Source organism: Drosophila navojoa, chromosome 5 (genome assembly GCF_054131105.1).
Source record: "Drosophila navojoa isolate 15081-1374.11 chromosome 5, UAZ_NAV_1.0, whole genome shotgun sequence".
Lineage (NCBI taxonomy): Eukaryota > Metazoa > Arthropoda > Insecta > Diptera > Drosophilidae > Drosophila > Drosophila navojoa.
Window position 1 is genome coordinate 2,299,495 of NC_142893.1, and position 19,245 is coordinate 2,318,739.

Genomic DNA, 19,245 nt, shown 5'->3' on the forward strand with positions numbered 1-19,245 from the left:
ACATACAAATGCATAGACAAATAACTGTTTAAACCATCATGGCTGCCGGCTTCCAATGGACTCTCAAGTGCTTTTAATTAAAAAGGAAAAAATAACTGTCCAGATATTCTTGACACAAATAGTATTTATCAGACACTTCCAGATAAAGGAGAACATACTGACAAATCAAAATAAGATCCAATTAGGCGTAGCATTGCAATTTATCTAGTCGCTTATTATAGTAAAATATATTTCAATTTAGTTTTCTGTGTCCAGATTTGCGCGGGCGGTTTAATTAACGATTGAGATTTGTTATTGTTAATTACAGCTGAGCTTATTAAAAAATACCAAATCGTAAAATATGTATACAGCCACACTGTTATCGGTAAGTCGGGAAATATCCAGTGGGATTTTGAATCAACGCAACGTGAAAAAGCATTCCAGCACCAACAAACACCACAGCAGGGCAGCATAAGTACTTGGTTGTCGTACAACTGTAACATTAAGGATGTTTATGCACCGATTTGCAAAAAACGTCAAAAACATTTATTAAATTTTTAATTAAATTATTTTATTAAATATGTGGATATACTCCTGTTCCTGATCTAGATTTCAGCTGCTGCACATCTCCTCATAGCGCTGTAAATTTATAGAATCTGACGCCTAAAATTAAGAAAAAACAAAATTAAAATTCTATTCGATTTACTTGTAGAGATTTACATATATAAGTGACAACGATCACTTGTATAATAAATGGAATGAGATTATTATAAGCGAAATTTTGCCAGCGATTTGTAAAGGGCTGCACACAAAGATTTCAAGAGATTGTATAAGACAATAATAAATTGGTTTCTCTTAAGCGATGAACAAAACAGGGAAGCGATTTAGAAACGCGATCTACTTCAAGGTGTGCTGACTGTATAGTTTATATAATAAATAAAGACTCATATAAATACCGTTGGGTATAACGCGTGTTTGAAATTGACTCTCTTTACGATAGACGCCCAATTTGTTGTTCTTATCAAACAAATCCTGAAAGCAAGACGAGCTAGTAAATAAAACTTAACGTATTTAATATACAGCAAGATTTACCTGAACGATGTAGCCATTATAATTCAATAGCGAGAGCTAGATAATTTTAAAGTTTAGAATAAATAAATCAAATAAAATAAATAGTTTAGCATAATATGGAGTATATAGACCATTAAATTTCAAATCGTTACCTCGTTAAGTGTAAATGTTATGGGAAAAGGAAATCCGTCCACCCGGCGACTAACAAATGCCACAGCATAAGAGTATTCTCCATTGATTTTAGGTTCGATTGGTCGACGCCAGACCTGCAGAAGAGAATTAAAGTACTCACTTCAATAATCACAATCATATAAATAACTAAATCATAGTTACCTCAATATTTTGTTTCATAAGCAATCGTTTACCCTGTATGCCCAAAGGATCCTGATTGACAGCAATCACATCACTACATAATAATATATATATCGTTATATTATAATGGTTCATGTGCTAATAAGTCGACTAACCGATTCTGTAATATCTCCTTAATTTCTGGTCGCACCTTGGCCAAGTCATTGGACATTATTAACGGCGCCGCCAGCACTGCCCAAATGGCCATTTGCAGTTTGCTCTGATCGTAGCTGAGGCCATAGTTGCCTAAAATCAACATATCCGGATCGTTCCAATGCCCTGGTCCGGCGTGTGGCTGCATGCTATCCTGATTATTGGCAAAGTAATCAGCTATGGTCATAACAGACTGGAATGAATCCTGGATATCAGCCCAGTTTCGCCACAAATTGCAATGGCGCTTCAGTGCCTCAAAAAGAGGCTGTTCACTTCCCGATTGATAAGCAGGCCTGCACTTTAACTTGATTATTATCCAAAATATCTATGGCTATTTATCCAGAAAAGTTTATCTCTAGTAGCTTGCGAACCCCTTGGTTGTTAGTTACTGTCTTAAAAACGCTCCGATTAAGGTGCTAAATAAAATAGGTTATTTTGGAAAACAAAAAGCCAAACAGTTCCAACGCTACAAAAAGGAGTCTTTTCTGGGGAAATGCACATATAGCAATCAAAATTAGTGTTACCAGCTGCACGAATAGACCATGGGTCTGCCCGTTTCATTCAGCAGTCGTCCGAATTCCGGATAGCCCGTTGCCATGTCGCTAACATTGGCATAGCATCCATCCAGCTTCACATAGTCCACATCCCAATTAGCAAAGGTTTCGGCATCGAGTGCCATGTGGTCGATCACACCTGGATAGCCAGCACAGGTCTTCGTGCCAAAGTCCTGATACAGTCCAAATTTGAGACCTTTGGCGTGAATCTACAATTATTGTGAGACTGGTTAGACAACGCTACAGTTGGATTGCTTTAGCATACATGATCAGCCAGAACGTTGAGGCCTCTGGGAAAACGTTTGCGATCTGGTACCAGCTTGTTTGTCTTGTTATCACGATTCCACTCCAGCCAGCAATCGTCTATGATAACGTATTCATAGCCCACATCAGCATAGCCTTCCGAGACAAGTAGATCCGCACTGCGTCTGAACAATTTCTCGCTTTAAGGAAATGAGGAAAACTTGTTTTGGATTTGAGTAATTGATTGATTAATAGTTTACCTTATGCACTCATCTGGAAACGTATCACAATCGGTAATGCAACGAAAGCGCTGCCAAGACATCCAACCCATGGGTGGCCTACAATGGATTTGGATAAATATGCGTCCAAACAAATCAAATGCGACTTACGTTAAAGCCAGTCCATTATCCAGTGCGGAGCCAGCGCGAAGCAACTGCGTTAACACCAGCAGCAGAAATGGTACGTTCCTCATGGCAAACATACTTAGATGACATCGTTCCAAGCCCACAACGGTTTTATATAGGTATCCATCCTTAGATAACTGCGTGAGCAAATAAATCAGCTTGGTAGACAACCGATAATTGTTAACTATAATTGAAGAACATTCCAGTACACAATTTGCTATACCTAAAAACAGAATAAATAATACAAATATGGTACAGTGAATACAAATTCAATTACCACACCTAAAACATTTCATGAAATCCAAGTAAATTACTTAATTTTGTCGTACAATGCTCTTTAGCATTCGCCACATACATATGCATAGACAAATAACTGTTTAAATCATCATGTCTGCCGACTTCCAACGGACTCTCAGGGGCTGTTAATTAAAAAAAATAAAAGAAAAATTAGCTTTTTAAATATTTTTGACATTGTTATATATGATCTTTTTAAATTCAGCTTAATGTAACACGATTTGCGCGGGCTGTTTAGTTTACGCTTGAGCACTGCTTGAGATTCCAGCTGAAGTTGCTATTAAAAAATACCAAAACGTCTGCGATGCGTTTTATAGCCACACCGTTATCGATAAGTTGTGAAATATCGCTGCGGTTTACGTATGCATCGTGTGTAAAATTAAATTAATTTTTATACTATTTCTTTGTATATTGGTCATAACGTATAATGGCATTCCAACTGCCTGCAACAACAACAACAGCCAGCGCTCCAAGCTTCTCGTTTGGGCTTAGCACTTCAACGCCAGCAACTACCGGCGCCGCAGTTCCCGCCAAACCCACATTTGGCTTTGCTGCACCAGCAGCGGCTTCAAGTGTTGGCGGTGGCGATGCTGATAGTGGCAAGACGGCGGCAGCGCCTCTACAATTTGGCGGCTTTGGCTTGACGGGCACCCAAGCTGCTCCAACTGCATCAAATCCACTGACGGGCTTGGGTGCCGGACTCGGCGTCGCTGCTGCTGCTCCTGCTCCCACAGCTGGGGCGGCCACAGCTGCACCCGCTACTACAGCGGCTCCAACTTTTGGATTCCTTGCCCAACCAGCAGCTGCAGCATCCACAGCAACCACAACAGCAGCTGCAGCGACCACAACCACAGCAAACCTACTTGGTGGTGGTAGCCTAACCCTGGGTCTAGGAACTGCACCGAAAACTACATCGGCTGTAGCACCCACAGCTACTTCTGTTGCTCAACTAGGTAGTACAGCAACACTTGGAGCTGCGGCTACAACTGCTACTGCTGCGCCAACCGCAGCAACTGGCAGCACCTTTGCCAACCTCTCCACTGCAACAAAAACCACTGACTCAGCCACCGTTGCGAATGCCACGCAGTTGACGTACCATCAGCTAGAGGAGCACATTAACAAATGGACTTTGGAGTTCGAGGAGCAGGAGAAAGTCTTCACAGAGCAGGCCACGCAAATAAATGCCTGGGACAAGTTGCTCATTGGCAACAACCAGAAGATCATTGAGCTCAACGATGCAGTGCAAAAGGTGAAGAACGACCAGCAGGTGCTCGACCAGGAGTTAGAGTTTATAGCCACGCAACACAAAGAGCTGGAAGAGAGTCTGGGTCCGTTAGAGAAGGAATTCACCAGTTTGCCACGCGTCGATCAGGAGCGCAGTCAAACCTATCTGATGGTCGAGAATCTGGATACGCAGTTGAAGCAAATGTCCGAGGACCTGAAAGAGGTGATTGACAATCTCAACGAGGCGAACAAGGGACAGGATCACACAGATCCCATTATACAGATTGGGAAAATATTGAACGCACACATGAATTCACTCCAATGGATCGAGACACAATCGTCGCACATATGCAAGAAACTGGATGATATCGGAAAAATCCATGAGACGCAAAAGCGAGACATCTTCAGGGCTCCCTATTGAAATATATGCAATTTTTAAATAAATGCAAAAATTAATATTAAATTATGTTTGATATGGTACAAGAGAGGTTGAAGAAACTGTTGATCTAAAAGCTCTTAAGATTTATAGACATCGTTCTTGAAAATTAAGAGCAAATTTTTATCAGTTGTCATTTGTTTAAATTAAAGAATGGAACATTATCAATTATCATCATTTTATTACACATATATATTCATTCCATATATGTCCAGATGTATCCCATCCACTCAATAGTTCTTGAAAGACTTAAGCCTAAATAAGGGCGCCTTTTTGCCTCTGCTGGCTAGAGCCAAGTAGCCGCTATTTGGCGAAAAGGCCATCGTTTTAATGCAACCCAAGAGCTCACGTTGAGCCGGGAAGTTGCCATAGAGTGTAGCACTGGGGAAATGCGCTAGCTTTACGGCGTTTTGCACCTGTGCTGAGCACATGGCCAACAGCTGGGACGTGTGGTTGAACTGAAGATCCGTAACGGCCGTGCGCAGATTCATGAAGCATTTCTCGGGCTGCGGCGTCGTCGACTTGTAGATGTTCTCGTAGTCATAGACATTGACTACGCCCTCGTTGCTGCCCGTTGCCAGGAGACGTTGACTGGGCGACAGCTGTAACGATCTGCCACTAACGCAGCCATCATCAATGAAACTGTGCTCAATGCAATTCTTCCGCAGGGACAATACATTCACATTGCAGCCGGAACTGCTACAGATAAGGCGCTGTGAGTCCGCCGTGAAGCACATGCCACGCACCAGACCTTCCTGCTTAAAGCTGTGGATCAGCTCGTTCGTGTTGGTGGTCAGCAAGTGGATGGCACCGAATTTACCAACTGCGGCAATGTATTTCCCACACGGCGACAACTCAAAGTGACTCAAGTGATTCAACACGGCAGGCAGCGTCAACTTAGACTCTTTACCCTCCAGCAGATCATAGGCATAGTAGAAGGGCTTCAGGGAGCTAAAGAACGCCTTTGTGCCGCATGGCGCCATGCGGGCACAGGTGAGCGGAAATCTTTTGAAGTGGATGCTGTGCAGCTTCTCGTTCTTCTGGCCATCCACGGAATACAGATTGGCCATACCGTTCTCTCCGGAGACCAAGGCAGCAGTGCTGGTCGGATGGAATTGGATGCTCCTGATAACGCCTTCGCTGTAGGTGGCACGATTCAAATCCCGCATCCGTTTAAATTGCAAAGTTTTTGCCGGCAGCTCCTTTGACTTGCCGCGGCGCTTGATGAAACCCACGGTTTTAAGCAGCGGCTCATCCTCCTCTGAGTCGGAATTATCGCTATTCTTCTGCCTTTGCTCAAGAGATGCCCATTTTGGTTGACTGATGACGCGTTGAAAGCGCGCTGTCAGATATTCTTTGTAGGATTTGTCCATGCGCAAGTGCGTCAGGGGACCAGTGTGTCGAGTGGGTCGCTTCACCTCGCCCACCGCAATATCCTCGTCATCAGAGTCTATCCATGCTGGCTTCGGTTTCTTTGCAGCCTCTGCTGCTTCCTCCTTATCCTCATCTGCTGATAATTTGCTAACACTATCAAGTTTTATGCGTTTCTTGCCCACTGATTTCGCCAAGTTTGTTAGAAACGCTTGCTTATCGCCAAATATCAATTTTTCCGAGGGCACCTCTACATAGGTCGCCTCCTCTCTGTCTCTCTTTGTTTTGGACGAACGACTGTTCTGCGCTTTATCTTCGTGCTGGGCATATGTGGCCATTAACTCTTTTAAGTCCTCCAAACCATCACTAGACTCATCGTCACTCATTTTGTCCAGATATATATGATACCCTACTATTTCGATTCGCGTTTAATGCAAATTGTGCGACACAGAAATATTGTTAGCCGCACGTGTGTTTTTAACCAGGGCTGGCTTAATTAAATAAATAAGTATCGATCGCGTGTACATTGTGATGGTACACCGTGCAAATATATTTGTCGCTGTGCAATGAAATTATCGAAAGCCTTGATGAAACTATCGAAATTGAAAAGTATATTTTAAAAAAGTCGATATATAAGAAAAAATTCTAGTTTACAATTTAAATAAATGGAGGTATTTTTATTTTTTAATAAAGCATCATGATACAACACACAAAGCAATTAACTGCCGACAAACATCTATTAGTTAACATATTCAAACAAAGGTATCTCTGCTGTTTCGGCTCTAGAAATATTGTCCTTGCTGTAAACGGGACTTTCGGGCTTAGTAGCTCGACGTCGGTAGCGGGCTCGTAAATATAATGTGTGAATAAAGCGTAGAAGCTTAATGATGTCCAGCAAAATATTGAAGATTATGACATAGCCCATTTGCACCAGACCCATGACACTGATGCCCACAAACAAGGCCAGAGCGCCACCAAAGGACACTGTAGGAAGACTTATTTTGATTTAAAAACATAGCTAGTACAAAAATCATATTGCTTACCAATAAGATCCTCAAAGCTAAAGACGACATCGCGTCGAAAGCGTACTTTGGGTGGTATTAGATCCCAGCGAAAGCTAGATGTAGCCATGTCGATGCCCGCTGTCTCCTCATTGCCCTTCATGCCCCACGAGCTTTTCTTGACCGTCTGCATGGTATATTCAATTTCAGTGCAAGTCGAGGGACATTTACAAATGTGCAACGCCCAAATGGGCCACTTAAAATCCAAAAGACATTCAAATCCAGCTGGATTACAAGATGGTCCCTGGACAAAGGGATAGAAGAAGGGCACACAATTGCACATTTCCAATGCCATGATGGCACGACAGCGCGCCAAGCACAAGGACTTGCTGTAAACCTAAAGGAAACACAAAATTGGCGAAGGCATGATAACCAGATTGATGTTATGACATGCCTTAAGATTGGAGGTTTCCTCATCATTGAAGACGCATTTACGCTGTTCTACGCTTAGTTCACGGAGATTATTGGAAGCGCTGTTTGGTATTCAGGAATAATATATAACGTGAGAGATATATTTATGTTGCTGTATATTATATAGATTAGGTATCTCTTACACCGTCTCCAACACCTTAAACGAGGCAGTAATTTCATCGGATTTCTGTAGTGAAATAATATTTGCCTCCGAGGCGGATACTTCATAGGGTGAATGAACGTCCAGCTGCAGGAGAATTTCAAGTTAATTAGTCACATCGACTAGATATGGATATTGGCTAACCACTCCCGTGCTCTCGTACAGATCCATGCGAATAAAGCATTGCTGCTTGCCAAATTGGCAGGTCAGGGGTTGCGGTAATTGGTCATAATCCACTTCTCTGTAAGGATTGTAAAAGTTTACAGTTTGCATATAGACACAACTATCTTACTCACTTCTTGCCCAGCATTCTGGACATGGGCGAATTGATGGCATAGCAGCAGCCACGCTCCGTCATCACCATCTCCACATTCACTTCAAAGTCCGCATCAAAGCTGCTGATGACCTGCTCAAAAGGACGATTTATGGTCTGTATAATCTCATAGAGATCCACTTGATCGAAGCGCTCATCACTGGCGAATTTCGCGAGCTCAGCATAGTTGCTGGCCGTGGCGTTAACAACGGCATACAAGAAGTCCATGATGTAAAAGTAATCCTCATCAATGATGGACACATTCCACATGTCCTGTATCAGCTCATTGGCCTTAAAGGAATCGATGTGATCGTAGTAGCATAAGGTGACAGCAGGCAGCGAACCATTCCAGCCACGATAATCACGATCCACCGAGATGACCGTGGGTGAATTAACGTATCTAGCGATCTGCAGCTCGCTGAGCATGTAGACGGCAAAGACGCTGCCCACCAGAACAAACAGCCAGAGCAGCCTGGCAAGAATCTCAGATATGATTTGTGAATATATAGATGTCAGAATATCAGGATAACGAACCGTTCAGTTATATGCAGTCTACGATTCACAGTCAATCGTATGGCCAACAAACTAGTCTCGGCGCCCGCCTGTGCGGCCACATCGCGTAGGCGAGAGCTCACAGCGCGAATTAGCCAAAGCAGAAGCCAGCCAAAGGTCAACAGCCAGTTCTTGGTGCAGGCGGCGCAGCGTCCTAGCTGCTGGTGCAAACGGGAACGCATTTCGACAAGAAATGAAACAGCAAAGGCCAAGCGCTATGTACTTTATTGAGTAACCATCATTTAGACAAAACCCTTTAGCGATTTATTGCCCAAATCGATTTGAACCAGGAATATAACAATAGCCAGCAAAGCGTTGACAAACTGCCAGCGGGAACAAAAGTAAATCAAATTGATTTTTATGATGTTTTTGATTGATAATGGCAGCCAGCACTTACCCCACCCAAAGCCAGGGTGTCCAGCTCAATGCAGAGCGCCAGGGGTTGATTGTGACTGGACTTCAGCTGCAGCAAAAAGCTGTTAATCGAACGCTCCAAGCGTGCGTCGCTCGCGTCCAGCTTGTTGAGGACCAAACGTAGCTGGCATTTCTGAAAGAGCATAAATCATATCAGTTAATGGGTTAATTGCTAACAGGAACAGCTCCCTCTCACCTGCTCTATAATACGCTCATTAGCGCGCAGCACGAGCCAAACGCGAGAGCCGTGCTGCAGCAGCCACAGCGAGCGATAGCAATAGAGCACCCAGTCGCTCAGCTGGGCCAGCTCCAGCAGGCGAAAGGTATTGAAGGTCTCGTAGGAGAAGCTCAGCAACGAATTGGCAAAGTTCACGATCAAAGCAAACTCAAATCTGTCCAATAGCTTGGCCTGAATATCATCCAGGGCGACGCCAATGAGACGCAGTTCCTCCAACTTCAGTTCAATGGCAGCTGGACGCCGCTGCAGCTCCTCCAAATGTCGGTTGAGCTCCGCATAGAACAGGCAAAGCAAACGATGAATCAGTATATATTGCAGCAGGCTGAAGTTGATCATGGCGCAGGGCAGCTGATGGGCACAGTTGCTGGCGAAGCTGAGCTTTAGATCGAAATTGAGCCAGGCGCTGTCCACCAGCGCGCAAATCGAATGAAAGACAAGCATAAGGCAGAACAGTATCATGATCTGTTTTCGTAGTCCTCTGTAGAGGTGAGGAATTGCATCTCCGTTCACAAAGAGCTGCGCCTTGAGGCGCTCCAGTTCCAGCAAGAGACGTTTATAGAAATCTTCGCTGCGATAAATACGCAACGAGAAGAGCGCCGTGAGCAACATGTTCGCCGGATACTCGGCAAAATAGAAGAGCTTCTGTATGGTCTGGACTTCCTTGTAGAACCTCATGGTGACCAGGCGATGCAGCGTGAAGAACCAGACACAGATGACGAGCAGCAAGGACCAAACTAGATGCGGATACTTGACCTGCTGCTCGTTGGGTGGTGAGACGCCCAGCAAGCGGGCACAAAGGAACAACAAATAGAGCCAAGTGCTCATGCTTGAGTCAAGAGAACAACTAAATGATACATTGAAATAATTAATTCAATTAAAAACGGAAAATCATTAAGTGCACTTTGATTAATGTGTCCTTTCGCAGCCCGTCAGGATGTGTTTAATGAAAGCTAATTGAAAAGAGCGAAGAGCCTTCAAACTGTCAAACGAAATGCTGAAGCTCAAGCGTAAGGAACGTCGCATAGCTGCCTGGACGCAACTCCAGTCGGGACTAGCCGAAAAGCACCCAAGGTATGCTTTTCTAGAATACATCAGTCTATAATTCATTGCCAGTTCCTTCTGCTTGAAGCAACTTGAATCTCACACAGCAGCTGTACAAATCAAATGCAGAGCAGCTGCACCAGGAGCTCCGATTCCTTTTGATCATATGCGTGGTATCCGGAAGTGCACCATTTTCCGTCTTTCCCCGCTGTTCGAGTCGCTTTCACGAGTTCATGCAGTATTGCTGGTTATTTCTGTTCTACATTTGGCTCTGCTTCCTTGCCTACATGGAGCTGAATGATTCAAGTAGTGAGCTGAATAATTTGGAGAGAAACTTTTATATATTTGAGGCAATTACCTACCTCATGCACATACCCTGCGTTGTGATCGTTAGCCTGAGCTGGAAGCAACTCATTGGCCAGGTGTTCGAGACGATTGGCAAATTTGACTTGACTAGTGGATACATTGTGAAGCGCAAGAAGATCCGTCGCTTCGTGCACTTTCAACTCTTCCTGTTGTTCATCTTCGTTAGCTGCGCCATACCCATTGTGTTTTTTAATAGTGGTGTAACCGTTTGGAAATCGATCTGCAGTTGGCACACCTACATCGTGCCCAACACCATGACGGGCTTCTCTTTTGTGCTCTACTACACCTTGATGGAGGGCATCTGCCGTCGGCTGAAGCGCTTAGTTAAAGCTTTGCACGCGGAGCTTCAGCGTGGAGTGTCCATGCGACGGGGTGCACTACAGGAATTGCGCTGGCAACACCGAAATCTTCTTCACTTCTATAAAGCTCTCAATCAGACTTATGGCCTCTCGATTTTGCTGCTCTACGCCAGCTCCTTGATTAATTTCAATACGAACTTGTTCCTCTTCTATAAAGCGATTGAGAATTCTAGTAATGCACGCTGGAACTGGTGGTGCTATAATAATTTATTTCTGATTATGCATACATCCAAAATGTTTTATATTCTTTATTTTAATAACAACGTGCAGCGGGAGGTAAGGTGCTGTAAAATTAAAGCATATAAATGGTTAACTGTTCATTTCCTAGCAAACCAACTGCCTAACGTTATTGAGCACTGTTCATGGCATTAGCGGAGATTTGATTGAAACCATAGATCACTTTGTATTGCAGTTGCAGGACAATGTACGAGCTCATGTGGCCTGCGATCTTTTCGAATTGGACTACAAACTTATACCAGCGGTATTTTTACACACATTTCAGTCCATGTTACTTTCTATAATTTTATATATTCCAGCTGCTGATGATCACCACCAGTTTATTCATATTTCTACTCCAATATGATGTGACCTTTCAAGCACTGGCTCATGCTAACGAAGAAAGCCGTAAAAAAATATAGAGCATTGCGCGCCAAACTTATCGATACTCTGTTGATTGTTTGGCTAGTGTTGCCCTGGTTAATAAACTTGATTTCAATTTGCTTACTTTTATACATAAAAATACAATGTCTATTAAATATTAAACAATTTATTCATATTTCTCTGTAATTGCTTTAATTTTAGCATAAAATCAGTCAATTCACGCTTATCGATATGCTTTACCTCTTTTAATAGCGTTTTTGATCCAGCCCTGGCAAACACCTGCGCTGTGCATCTCAACATTTTTGCAGATTCGCATTTTTCTTGAGCCACTTTATATTGTATACGATACTATTTCCATTAATAAATATGTGTGACGTTGCAACGGTGCAGAAAATTGCTAACTGCTTGGGCGTTGCACCCGGTGAAATACAGCTAAATGACGAACAGGTAATGGATCTGAAAGCACAACGTGTCTGGTACAGTGGGCTTCCTATACATTCATATGTGGGTGACATTAATCTAATTCTTATTGTCAAGGTCGTAACACGCATTGGCGCCCAAAACAATAGGGTGACGGGCTTTGCCACCATACTAGAAAGCTTGGCGGTTGAATCCAAATCAGAAATAGCACAAAATAGTATTGCATCCCCGGAAGTGCAGGCACAGGTCTATCAATGGATTGAATTTGCAGTTCTTTATGTTGGACCCGGCTCAAAAGATAAGCATGTATCCAAGCAATTGCTAGCGGACTTGAACAATCTGTTTAGCAGGAAATCCTATTTGGTGGGACACTTCTTAACACTCGGCGATCTCGCAGTGTTTTATGCTATCGGTGATCTTATTGTGCGTGCTTAAAAAATATTACAAACGTAAGACTCTATAGCCTTTTATGTTGCTTACAGAAATCCCTGTCGCCGGTGGATAAGGAAAACTATTTGAATTTGTCTAGATGGTATGATCACTTGCAGCAGCGACCCGACATACATCAAGGCGAGACTCTGCTCAATTTTACAACCATTTACCTGCACAACTGGGCGACAGGCACACACCTTTGAATTAGCAAAAGGAAACCGATTCAATATTTATTTCTATTGTACCACACACACACCAATTCATGCATACATATTCATCGATGCATATGAGGGAGTGTGACTGTGTGTGTGATTGAATGTCAATGAGTGAAGAGCGCTGGAATCTTGTTTATCGTTATCGATAACATTTCATTTGAAAAAGAAATATATAATTACAAATTATTTGTGATTCGAAATATGTTTGTTATATGAAAAATTGATGCTCTTTTTAATTATTTTCCATGCGCTGGCTGTTTTTGCACTGTATAGCAGCGACTTGTACTTCTCCAACATCAGTTTGCTTGCACCTCGCGTGGTGAGCTGAGCGAGTTGTTCAGCTCACTCGGCTCGGTGCACTTCCATAGGCCATACGTCTTGCCCACTGTGGTCTGCCATAGACGCAGCGTGCCATCCTCAGAGCCACTTGCATAGAGTTCGCCATCAGGGCTGAATTTCACTGAATGCACTGGTCCGAAATGGCCCTTGAAGGATTCTGTTATGATAGAAAAATGGAAAGACTTTAGCTATGATCATACGATTATTTTCAAAGCCTTACCAATTTCATTGCCTGTTATATAATCGAATTTATACATTTTAAAGTCCTCGCCGCCGCAGACAAAGACATGCTTATCCGGATGTAAACTGGCCGACGCGACATTCGTCGGCACTTTCACCTCCTTTAGCTTCTTTAGCGTATCGATTTCCCAGAAGCTGATCGTCGAGCCATGAGTGATGGTCAGCACATGATTGTCATGCGAGATCTCCAGGCTGTTGGGATTGTTGGGGAATTGCAGACGCTGCACCTCAATGCCGGTCATGCGATCCCAGAGCCGCACCGTCTTATCGTCGGCCGCTGAGATGATGCACTTGTCGTCCCGGCAGAAGAGCGCCCGCTTTATCGCACCTGTATGGCCCACATAAAGCTCGGGCTCCGCCTCCGGTTGCTCCAGATTGAAGACACGCACCAGCTTTTCATTACTGCCGGTGACAATGTTCTCAGAGCTGTTGTCGAACGCGACGCTCTTCACGATATGCTTGTGCTGGAAACTCTGTATTTCGGCACCGCTGACTGCATTCCAAACCTTGCCAGTGAAATCGGCGGCGCCGGATGCGGCCAGCGTTGCATTGCGATTGAGTGCCACTCCCCAGACGGCGCCCTTGTGTCCCTCGAAGGTACCCACCCAGTCGCCGGTATCGCCGTGACGCAGCATTGGGCTGCCATCTGCAACAAGAAATCGATATTAAAATCTAATTTTAATTGCAATCACTAAGTTAATACATGTGCACTTGTACATATATCTGTGTGGGTGAGTGAGGCATCTGCGAAAATGGCAAATGTGAGAAATCGAAATCGATTCTAAATTGCGATCACTAAATGCAATGCCTATACATGTGAGTGTGTGTGTGTGTGTATGCGTGAGCGGCGGAAGCTACCTTGACTCAACGACTGCGCTCAATGCCAACGACCTGACGCAGCGGCTGCGACGTCGACAGCCGTGCACCAAGTTCACGTCACTTCCATTGCAACGTGATCGACAGACAGACACAGAGAGAAACGGAGAGGAAGAGAGAGAAAGAGAGCTTGAGGCGGGCTGTGAATGTGTGCAGGGACGCAAATCTAAGCGCTCAATCAATTTTATTTTAGTTGTCGTTTTACAAGTTCAGTTGTTATCGCCTTGTTTACATGCCCTGTCTGCAAATTAAAACAGGGTATGCAAGCTTGCAGTTTTTAAAGAGAACTAAATTTTCAAAGCCTCTAAAACAGTTCTCATTTATTCAAAGTGGAAGAACATCATTTGAAACTGTTCCCAATATACAATATCATTAGGCAGGAAACTGATGTGTAAGGCACCTCTATGCAGGGAACACCCAGTGGCTCGGCAGTCAATACGATAATACTTTAACAATACTATGTACAAAGTATCGCGCAGTTGGGAACATTCGATTGCATTTCTTACTTGTTTTTGTTTGGAACGTATTGCAGCTGCAGTGAATATACATATGTATGTATATGTATGTGCTTATGTATATATGTATAAATATAGAAGTTTCAAGGTGCTTCCTGCGTATGACAACAAATAAAGTTTTTTGAAAAGTTGCTAAACAAGGGGGAAACATTGCATTAAATGGCGATAAAAATTAACTTGAACTTGCAATGGGAAATTTGCTTTCCGCAACAATATTTTTGAAAGCACAAATAAAAACACACATACATACATGCATATATCATATATACATAAGTGTATACTTGTAGACATTGTCAAGGTAAAGAACGTATGTTAAATATATTCAGACGTAAATATGTATTTATGTATGTGCAGCAGGCGAGCGTTTGGCAAAGGGTTTTGCTAAACTGGTTTCGTGATCATTTATTTTTTTTTTTTTCATTTAGGTCAAGGCTACGGTTAGGCTAGACATAGCTTGAGCTATGTAATATATATGTGACACATACAATTCCATACAGGTAAACTAATATATAAATAATATTAGGACGCGTTTTATACTCTATGCTCAAAGATTATTAAGCTTAAATTAGGCAACAAGCAGAAGCAGGCAACAAGTGCCTTACTAAAATCTCTTCCAGGCTAGAGATTACAATTGTAACTGGAATAGCGCACGGTTAAGATCATTTCAATCATCGATTAATCTCCTACTATTATCGTCTAAGCAGGTAATGAAGACTAATTCTATATTATATTATATATTTCTAATATATGCAAAATATTACTCTGAATTGTTTACAGGGTATAGTCAAGTCGGAGCTTATGATTCACTTTCCATTGTTTACGTACCTTTGCAAGCCGATATGAGAAAATAGCCACTATCGCAGATATCACTGAAATCCAAATGCACCACGGGCCTGGTGTGTCCACTGCAGGTCAATGGAATCTGTCGCAAGTTATTGGCCGCCATTCTTGATAACTAAAATCAGCTGCGATGCTTCTTTCTGCTTCCTTCGCTTAAAAATTACTTTCTCGCTATTTTGCTGTTGTATACTCAGTTGTATACCACTCCTAATTCAATCGGTTTATAATAGTTGAGTTTTGCTTTAGTTTAGAAACTTTGTACTTTTCCTGCTTATTAAATACTTTGTATATGTATGTATATATTTTAATGCCGTTGCATGCTCCTAGCTGCACTACTTTCATATAATTCGTGTCCTTGGCAGCTGCACTTTGGTGTGTGTTGTTGTCTATGTTGTTTATCGGCACTTTGTTGTTTAAAAACAAATTGAAACAAATTATTTACAAATATTTATATATATTTAGATATATAAGTGCTGTTTTAAATTTTGTATATTTTTTTTATTAGCAAGAGGTGGAATAAAAATAATTACGCGACACGCTGTTGTTGTTGGACGATTTGGCTGCCGAATGATTGTTGCGAGAAGAATCGACGGCACAGTCAAAGTATCGATAGGTGCGCACTGCGCAGACGGCAAACATCGATAGCTATGCAGATGAAGAATCGCTGAAAAGACCGATTGTATTCGCTGAGTGCGCGAAAAAAAACGATCAATCATCAGATATTCAAATTTATCTCTTTTGTGTCTATAAAATTATATCCAAAAAATTCCTGCTGTATGTAATCTACAAGCATTTTCTACGAAAGTAGTTTTCCAGAGATTTTATTACCTTGAACTCGAGTTTTGGATTTTGTTTGTATTATGAGGAGGCAGAATAATTTCACAGATAAATTTACACACGTTCCAAAATCATGACCGAAATAATTATCTTTTCTGATATAACACGTGTTATGGCTAAGTCAACGCTTATTTCGCATTTACTCAAATGAGCTCAGCAATTTCCTTAAGATTAGAGTAAAGCGATGAACTTGATTTCGCAACTACATATAAAATTTCTCCCAGTCAAGAACCTTCATAAGCTATATCTCAATTTATACTAATAATCACAATGATTGATCATAATAAAAAAGAAAAAAAAAAGTGTGCCACTGATTTGCCTTGAGTTGTAGATAAGTAAAAAGCTAAATCCATTTGAGAATAACAAGAAAAACGAAGACCTTGCTATCACTAAGCCATAAAAATCTATATTCGTCGAGTTCTAAATTCATGTATATAAACCGTGGCAGAGTGCCGAAAATGGTATCAGTTGGTAAGAGCTGAACCCGTCTGGTAGATGCTTAAGATGCTTTGCCTAAAGCAACAGCTTACATTTGTGCTGCTCGTCCTGGTGGGCGTTGCCCTCGGTTCAAACGATGGAGTTCATTATGTGGAGGAGCTGACTGGCAGGAGATTAGTGCAATCACGCTTTGACACAGGCATAGCCACTGAGAAGTATACGCCGCCAGAGGAAAAAGATCCAAAGTTCTGGTATGATTTGGCCTATGAGGAGCTGGAGAAGAGATTGAAGCTGCCACAGCCGAATGGCAAGCGAGCCAAAAATTTGATATTGTTCTTGGGCGATGGCATGTCGCTGTCCACCGTAACAGCGGCGCGCATATTAAAGGGTCAGAGAGCGGGCGGAACCGGCGAAGAGGCATCGTTGAGCTTCGAACGGTTCCCACACACCGGTCTAAGTCGGGTGAGCTAACGAAGAGAAACTGCTATAATAAATATTTTTCTTATTCTCTCTCTCTCTCTCTTTCTCTTTCTATGTAGACCTATTGCTCCAATGCCCAAGTGCCGGACTCTGCCTGCACAGCTACGGCGTATTTGTGCGGCGTGAAGACAAACATCATTGAGATTGGCGTCAGCGCAGCGGTGAACTTTAACAACTGCACGGAAAGCCAAGATCCAGCTAATCGACTCACCTCCATTGCCGAATGGGCCCAGAATGCTGGCAAATCCACGGGCATTGTAACGACCACAACGCTCACCCATGCCAGTCCCTCGGGCGCCTATGCCAAGACAGCGAATCGCAATTGGGAATGCGATACGGATGTGGAAAGCTATGGCGTGGATCCCAGAGAATGCGTCGATATGGCCACCCAGCTCGTGACCCAAGTGCCTGGACGGAATTTCGAAGTAATGTTTGGCGGTGGCATGGGCAAGTTTTTGCCAAAGACCATTAAGGATTTGCACGGCAAGCCAGGTGAGCGTTCGGATGGCGTCAATCTACTCTCCCGCTGGCAGGCGAGGCACGACGGCGGCGTCCTCGTTAGCAATCGCAAGCAGCTGCTGAGCTTGAACGTCTCGGCCGTCTCCAGCGTCATTGGACTCTTCCAGTCCTCCCTCATGAAGTTCCACTTGGAAGCCGATCCCAGCTATCAGCCCACGCTCTCCGAGCTCACGGAGGTTGCCATCAAGAAGTTGAGCCAAAATGAAAACGGGTTTTTCGTCTTTATTGAAGGTGAGACTCGATCGTATGGCTTTCCATTCCCTGCCAGTTCACTTGATAACATCTCCTCTAATCAGGTGGATTGATTGACTACGGCAATCACTACACAAAGGCGGGCTATGCCCTGGACGAGGCATTGGAATTCGAGAAGGCCATACAGTTGGCACGCGATATGACGAGCATTGAGGATACCCTGATCGTCGTCACATCGGATCACGGACATGCCCTGAGCATAGCTGGCTATCCTGGCCGAGGCACACCCATTCTCGGACTAAACCAACACGACACAGATGTCAATGGCATTCGGTACAGCACACTCAACTATGCTGTCGGCCCCAAGAACTATATCGATGAGAATGGCAAGCGCAAGGATATGACGTCGGAAATCGGAGCCAATGATTTTGTCTTCCCTGGCTATATAACCAAGGATCAGGGCGTGCATTCCGGCGACGATGTCGGCATATTCGCATCTGGACCGCAGAGTCATCTCTTTACGGGAGTCATGCAGCAGCACACGATTCCACATCTGATGGCTTATGCTGCCTGCATTGGCAACGGGCCCAAACTATGTGATGCCAAGTAGAGCTGAAGAGGAGAGAGAGAGAGAGAGGCAGTAGGAAAAGAAAGAGAGAGAGAGCATTATATGAGACTCTATTCGTATGATTCTATAGTCCTACATATACACTCACTTACTGCCAAATAAAGAAGGAACTGCAAAAGAAGTCTTTTCCTTCATGGCCAACACTGCTCTATCTATACTTAGTCTTAAAATAACTTAGCTTTATATCTCAGTATAATAAAAATAACCCTTAAGTGCTTGCCAGACAGCAGCACATCATAATTGTACCATAAAAAGCGATCATGATCTTAACTTTTTTGTACAGATTTTGTCTGTGTCTTGATGATATAATTATAATGATAAGACAAGCGAATTCTTTATTTAGATTGCGAACTCTGAGCTAAGAACGCAAATAAATGTTTACTGATTCGATTGTAATCCGAACTGTGGATTAGTCTGTCAATCTTCAAATTCCTTAAAAATAGTTATGAAAGAGGCGGTAAAAGGCGTAATAAACCCTATAAAGTACACATATATTCTTGATAACGACGACGAGGTTGGCTGTCCGTCTGAGTACCCATTCATACGCAGAGACAATAATCCGGGTATCATAGATGATAGACTAGAGACTAGAGTCTAGATAGTCGCGACTAACGAAGACTTTTCGCTGTTCTCGAAACCCATTTAATATCTCAAATCAATTAATAATTAATTTTTTTTT

At 43.0% G+C, this 19,245-nt stretch overlaps 9 protein-coding genes across 9 annotated transcripts; 4 read left to right on the top strand and 5 right to left on the bottom strand.

Moving 5' to 3' along the window:
* Nucleotides 1–524: 524 nt before the first annotated feature.
* Nucleotides 525–2,894, bottom strand: LOC115561863 (alpha-N-acetylgalactosaminidase). The gene is made up of 10 exons (XM_089261528.1): nucleotides 2,741–2,894; nucleotides 2,612–2,689; nucleotides 2,374–2,551; nucleotides 2,079–2,317; nucleotides 1,518–1,847; nucleotides 1,384–1,456; nucleotides 1,203–1,316; nucleotides 1,072–1,107; nucleotides 936–1,011; nucleotides 525–642 (listed from the first exon to the last, which is right to left on the bottom strand). The coding sequence occupies exons 1-10, from the start codon at nucleotides 2,830–2,832 to the stop codon at nucleotides 611–613; spliced, it is 1,248 nt and encodes a 415-aa protein (XP_089117654.1). The 5' UTR covers nucleotides 2,833–2,894; the 3' UTR covers nucleotides 525–610.
* Nucleotides 2,895–3,476: 582 nt separating this feature from the next.
* On the top strand, nucleotides 3,477–4,736 carry Nup62 (nucleoporin 62). The gene has a single exon (XM_018105157.3). The coding sequence runs from the start codon at nucleotides 3,477–3,479 to the stop codon at nucleotides 4,692–4,694; it is 1,218 nt and encodes a 405-aa protein (XP_017960646.1). The 3' UTR covers nucleotides 4,695–4,736.
* Nucleotides 4,737–4,870: 134 nt separating this feature from the next.
* wcd (U3 small nucleolar RNA-associated protein 18 homolog wicked) lies at nucleotides 4,871–6,600 on the bottom strand. Its single transcript, XM_018105151.3, has one exon. It carries the CDS (start codon nucleotides 6,464–6,466, stop codon nucleotides 4,940–4,942), a length of 1,527 nt encoding a protein of 508 aa, XP_017960640.1. The 5' UTR covers nucleotides 6,467–6,600; the 3' UTR covers nucleotides 4,871–4,939.
* A 204-nt stretch (nucleotides 6,601–6,804) lies between these two features.
* ppk3 (pickpocket 3) lies at nucleotides 6,805–8,759 on the bottom strand. The gene is made up of 7 exons (XM_018105148.2): nucleotides 8,560–8,759; nucleotides 8,009–8,497; nucleotides 7,857–7,953; nucleotides 7,696–7,799; nucleotides 7,536–7,614; nucleotides 7,124–7,478; nucleotides 6,805–7,064 (listed from the first exon to the last, which is right to left on the bottom strand). The coding sequence occupies exons 1-7, from the start codon at nucleotides 8,757–8,759 to the stop codon at nucleotides 6,820–6,822; spliced, it is 1,569 nt and encodes a 522-aa protein (XP_017960637.1). The 3' UTR covers nucleotides 6,805–6,819.
* A 27-nt stretch (nucleotides 8,760–8,786) lies between these two features.
* Nucleotides 8,787–10,054, bottom strand: Gr59e (Gustatory receptor 59e). Its single transcript, XM_018105158.3, has 3 exons — nucleotides 9,188–10,054; nucleotides 8,975–9,124; nucleotides 8,787–8,900 (listed from the first exon to the last, which is right to left on the bottom strand). Exons 1-3 carry the CDS (start codon nucleotides 10,052–10,054, stop codon nucleotides 8,820–8,822), a joined length of 1,098 nt encoding a protein of 365 aa, XP_017960647.1. The 3' UTR covers nucleotides 8,787–8,819.
* A 166-nt stretch (nucleotides 10,055–10,220) lies between these two features.
* On the top strand, nucleotides 10,221–11,703 carry Gr59f (Gustatory receptor 59f). The gene is made up of 4 exons (XM_030382145.2): nucleotides 10,221–10,300; nucleotides 10,359–11,271; nucleotides 11,324–11,476; nucleotides 11,532–11,703. Exons 1-4 carry the CDS (start codon nucleotides 10,221–10,223, stop codon nucleotides 11,631–11,633), a joined length of 1,248 nt encoding a protein of 415 aa, XP_030238005.1. The 3' UTR covers nucleotides 11,634–11,703.
* Nucleotides 11,704–11,841: 138 nt separating this feature from the next.
* Nucleotides 11,842–12,862, top strand: AIMP3 (aaRS-interacting multifunctional protein 3). Its single transcript, XM_018104286.3, has 3 exons — nucleotides 11,842–12,042; nucleotides 12,133–12,438; nucleotides 12,498–12,862. Exons 1-3 carry the CDS (start codon nucleotides 11,962–11,964, stop codon nucleotides 12,648–12,650), a joined length of 540 nt encoding a protein of 179 aa, XP_017959775.1. The 5' UTR covers nucleotides 11,842–11,961; the 3' UTR covers nucleotides 12,651–12,862.
* wmd (serine-threonine kinase receptor-associated protein wmd) lies at nucleotides 12,790–16,061 on the bottom strand. The gene is made up of 3 exons (XM_018104283.3): nucleotides 15,458–16,061; nucleotides 13,222–13,887; nucleotides 12,790–13,158 (listed from the first exon to the last, which is right to left on the bottom strand). The coding sequence occupies exons 1-3, from the start codon at nucleotides 15,576–15,578 to the stop codon at nucleotides 12,959–12,961; spliced, it is 987 nt and encodes a 328-aa protein (XP_017959772.1). The 5' UTR covers nucleotides 15,579–16,061; the 3' UTR covers nucleotides 12,790–12,958.
* A 689-nt stretch (nucleotides 16,062–16,750) lies between these two features.
* LOC108653631 (membrane-bound alkaline phosphatase) lies at nucleotides 16,751–18,820 on the top strand. Its single transcript, XM_018104277.3, has 3 exons — nucleotides 16,751–17,209; nucleotides 17,287–17,977; nucleotides 18,043–18,820. Exons 1-3 carry the CDS (start codon nucleotides 16,805–16,807, stop codon nucleotides 18,546–18,548), a joined length of 1,602 nt encoding a protein of 533 aa, XP_017959766.1. The 5' UTR covers nucleotides 16,751–16,804; the 3' UTR covers nucleotides 18,549–18,820.
* The last annotated feature ends 425 nt before the right edge of the window (nucleotides 18,821–19,245 follow it).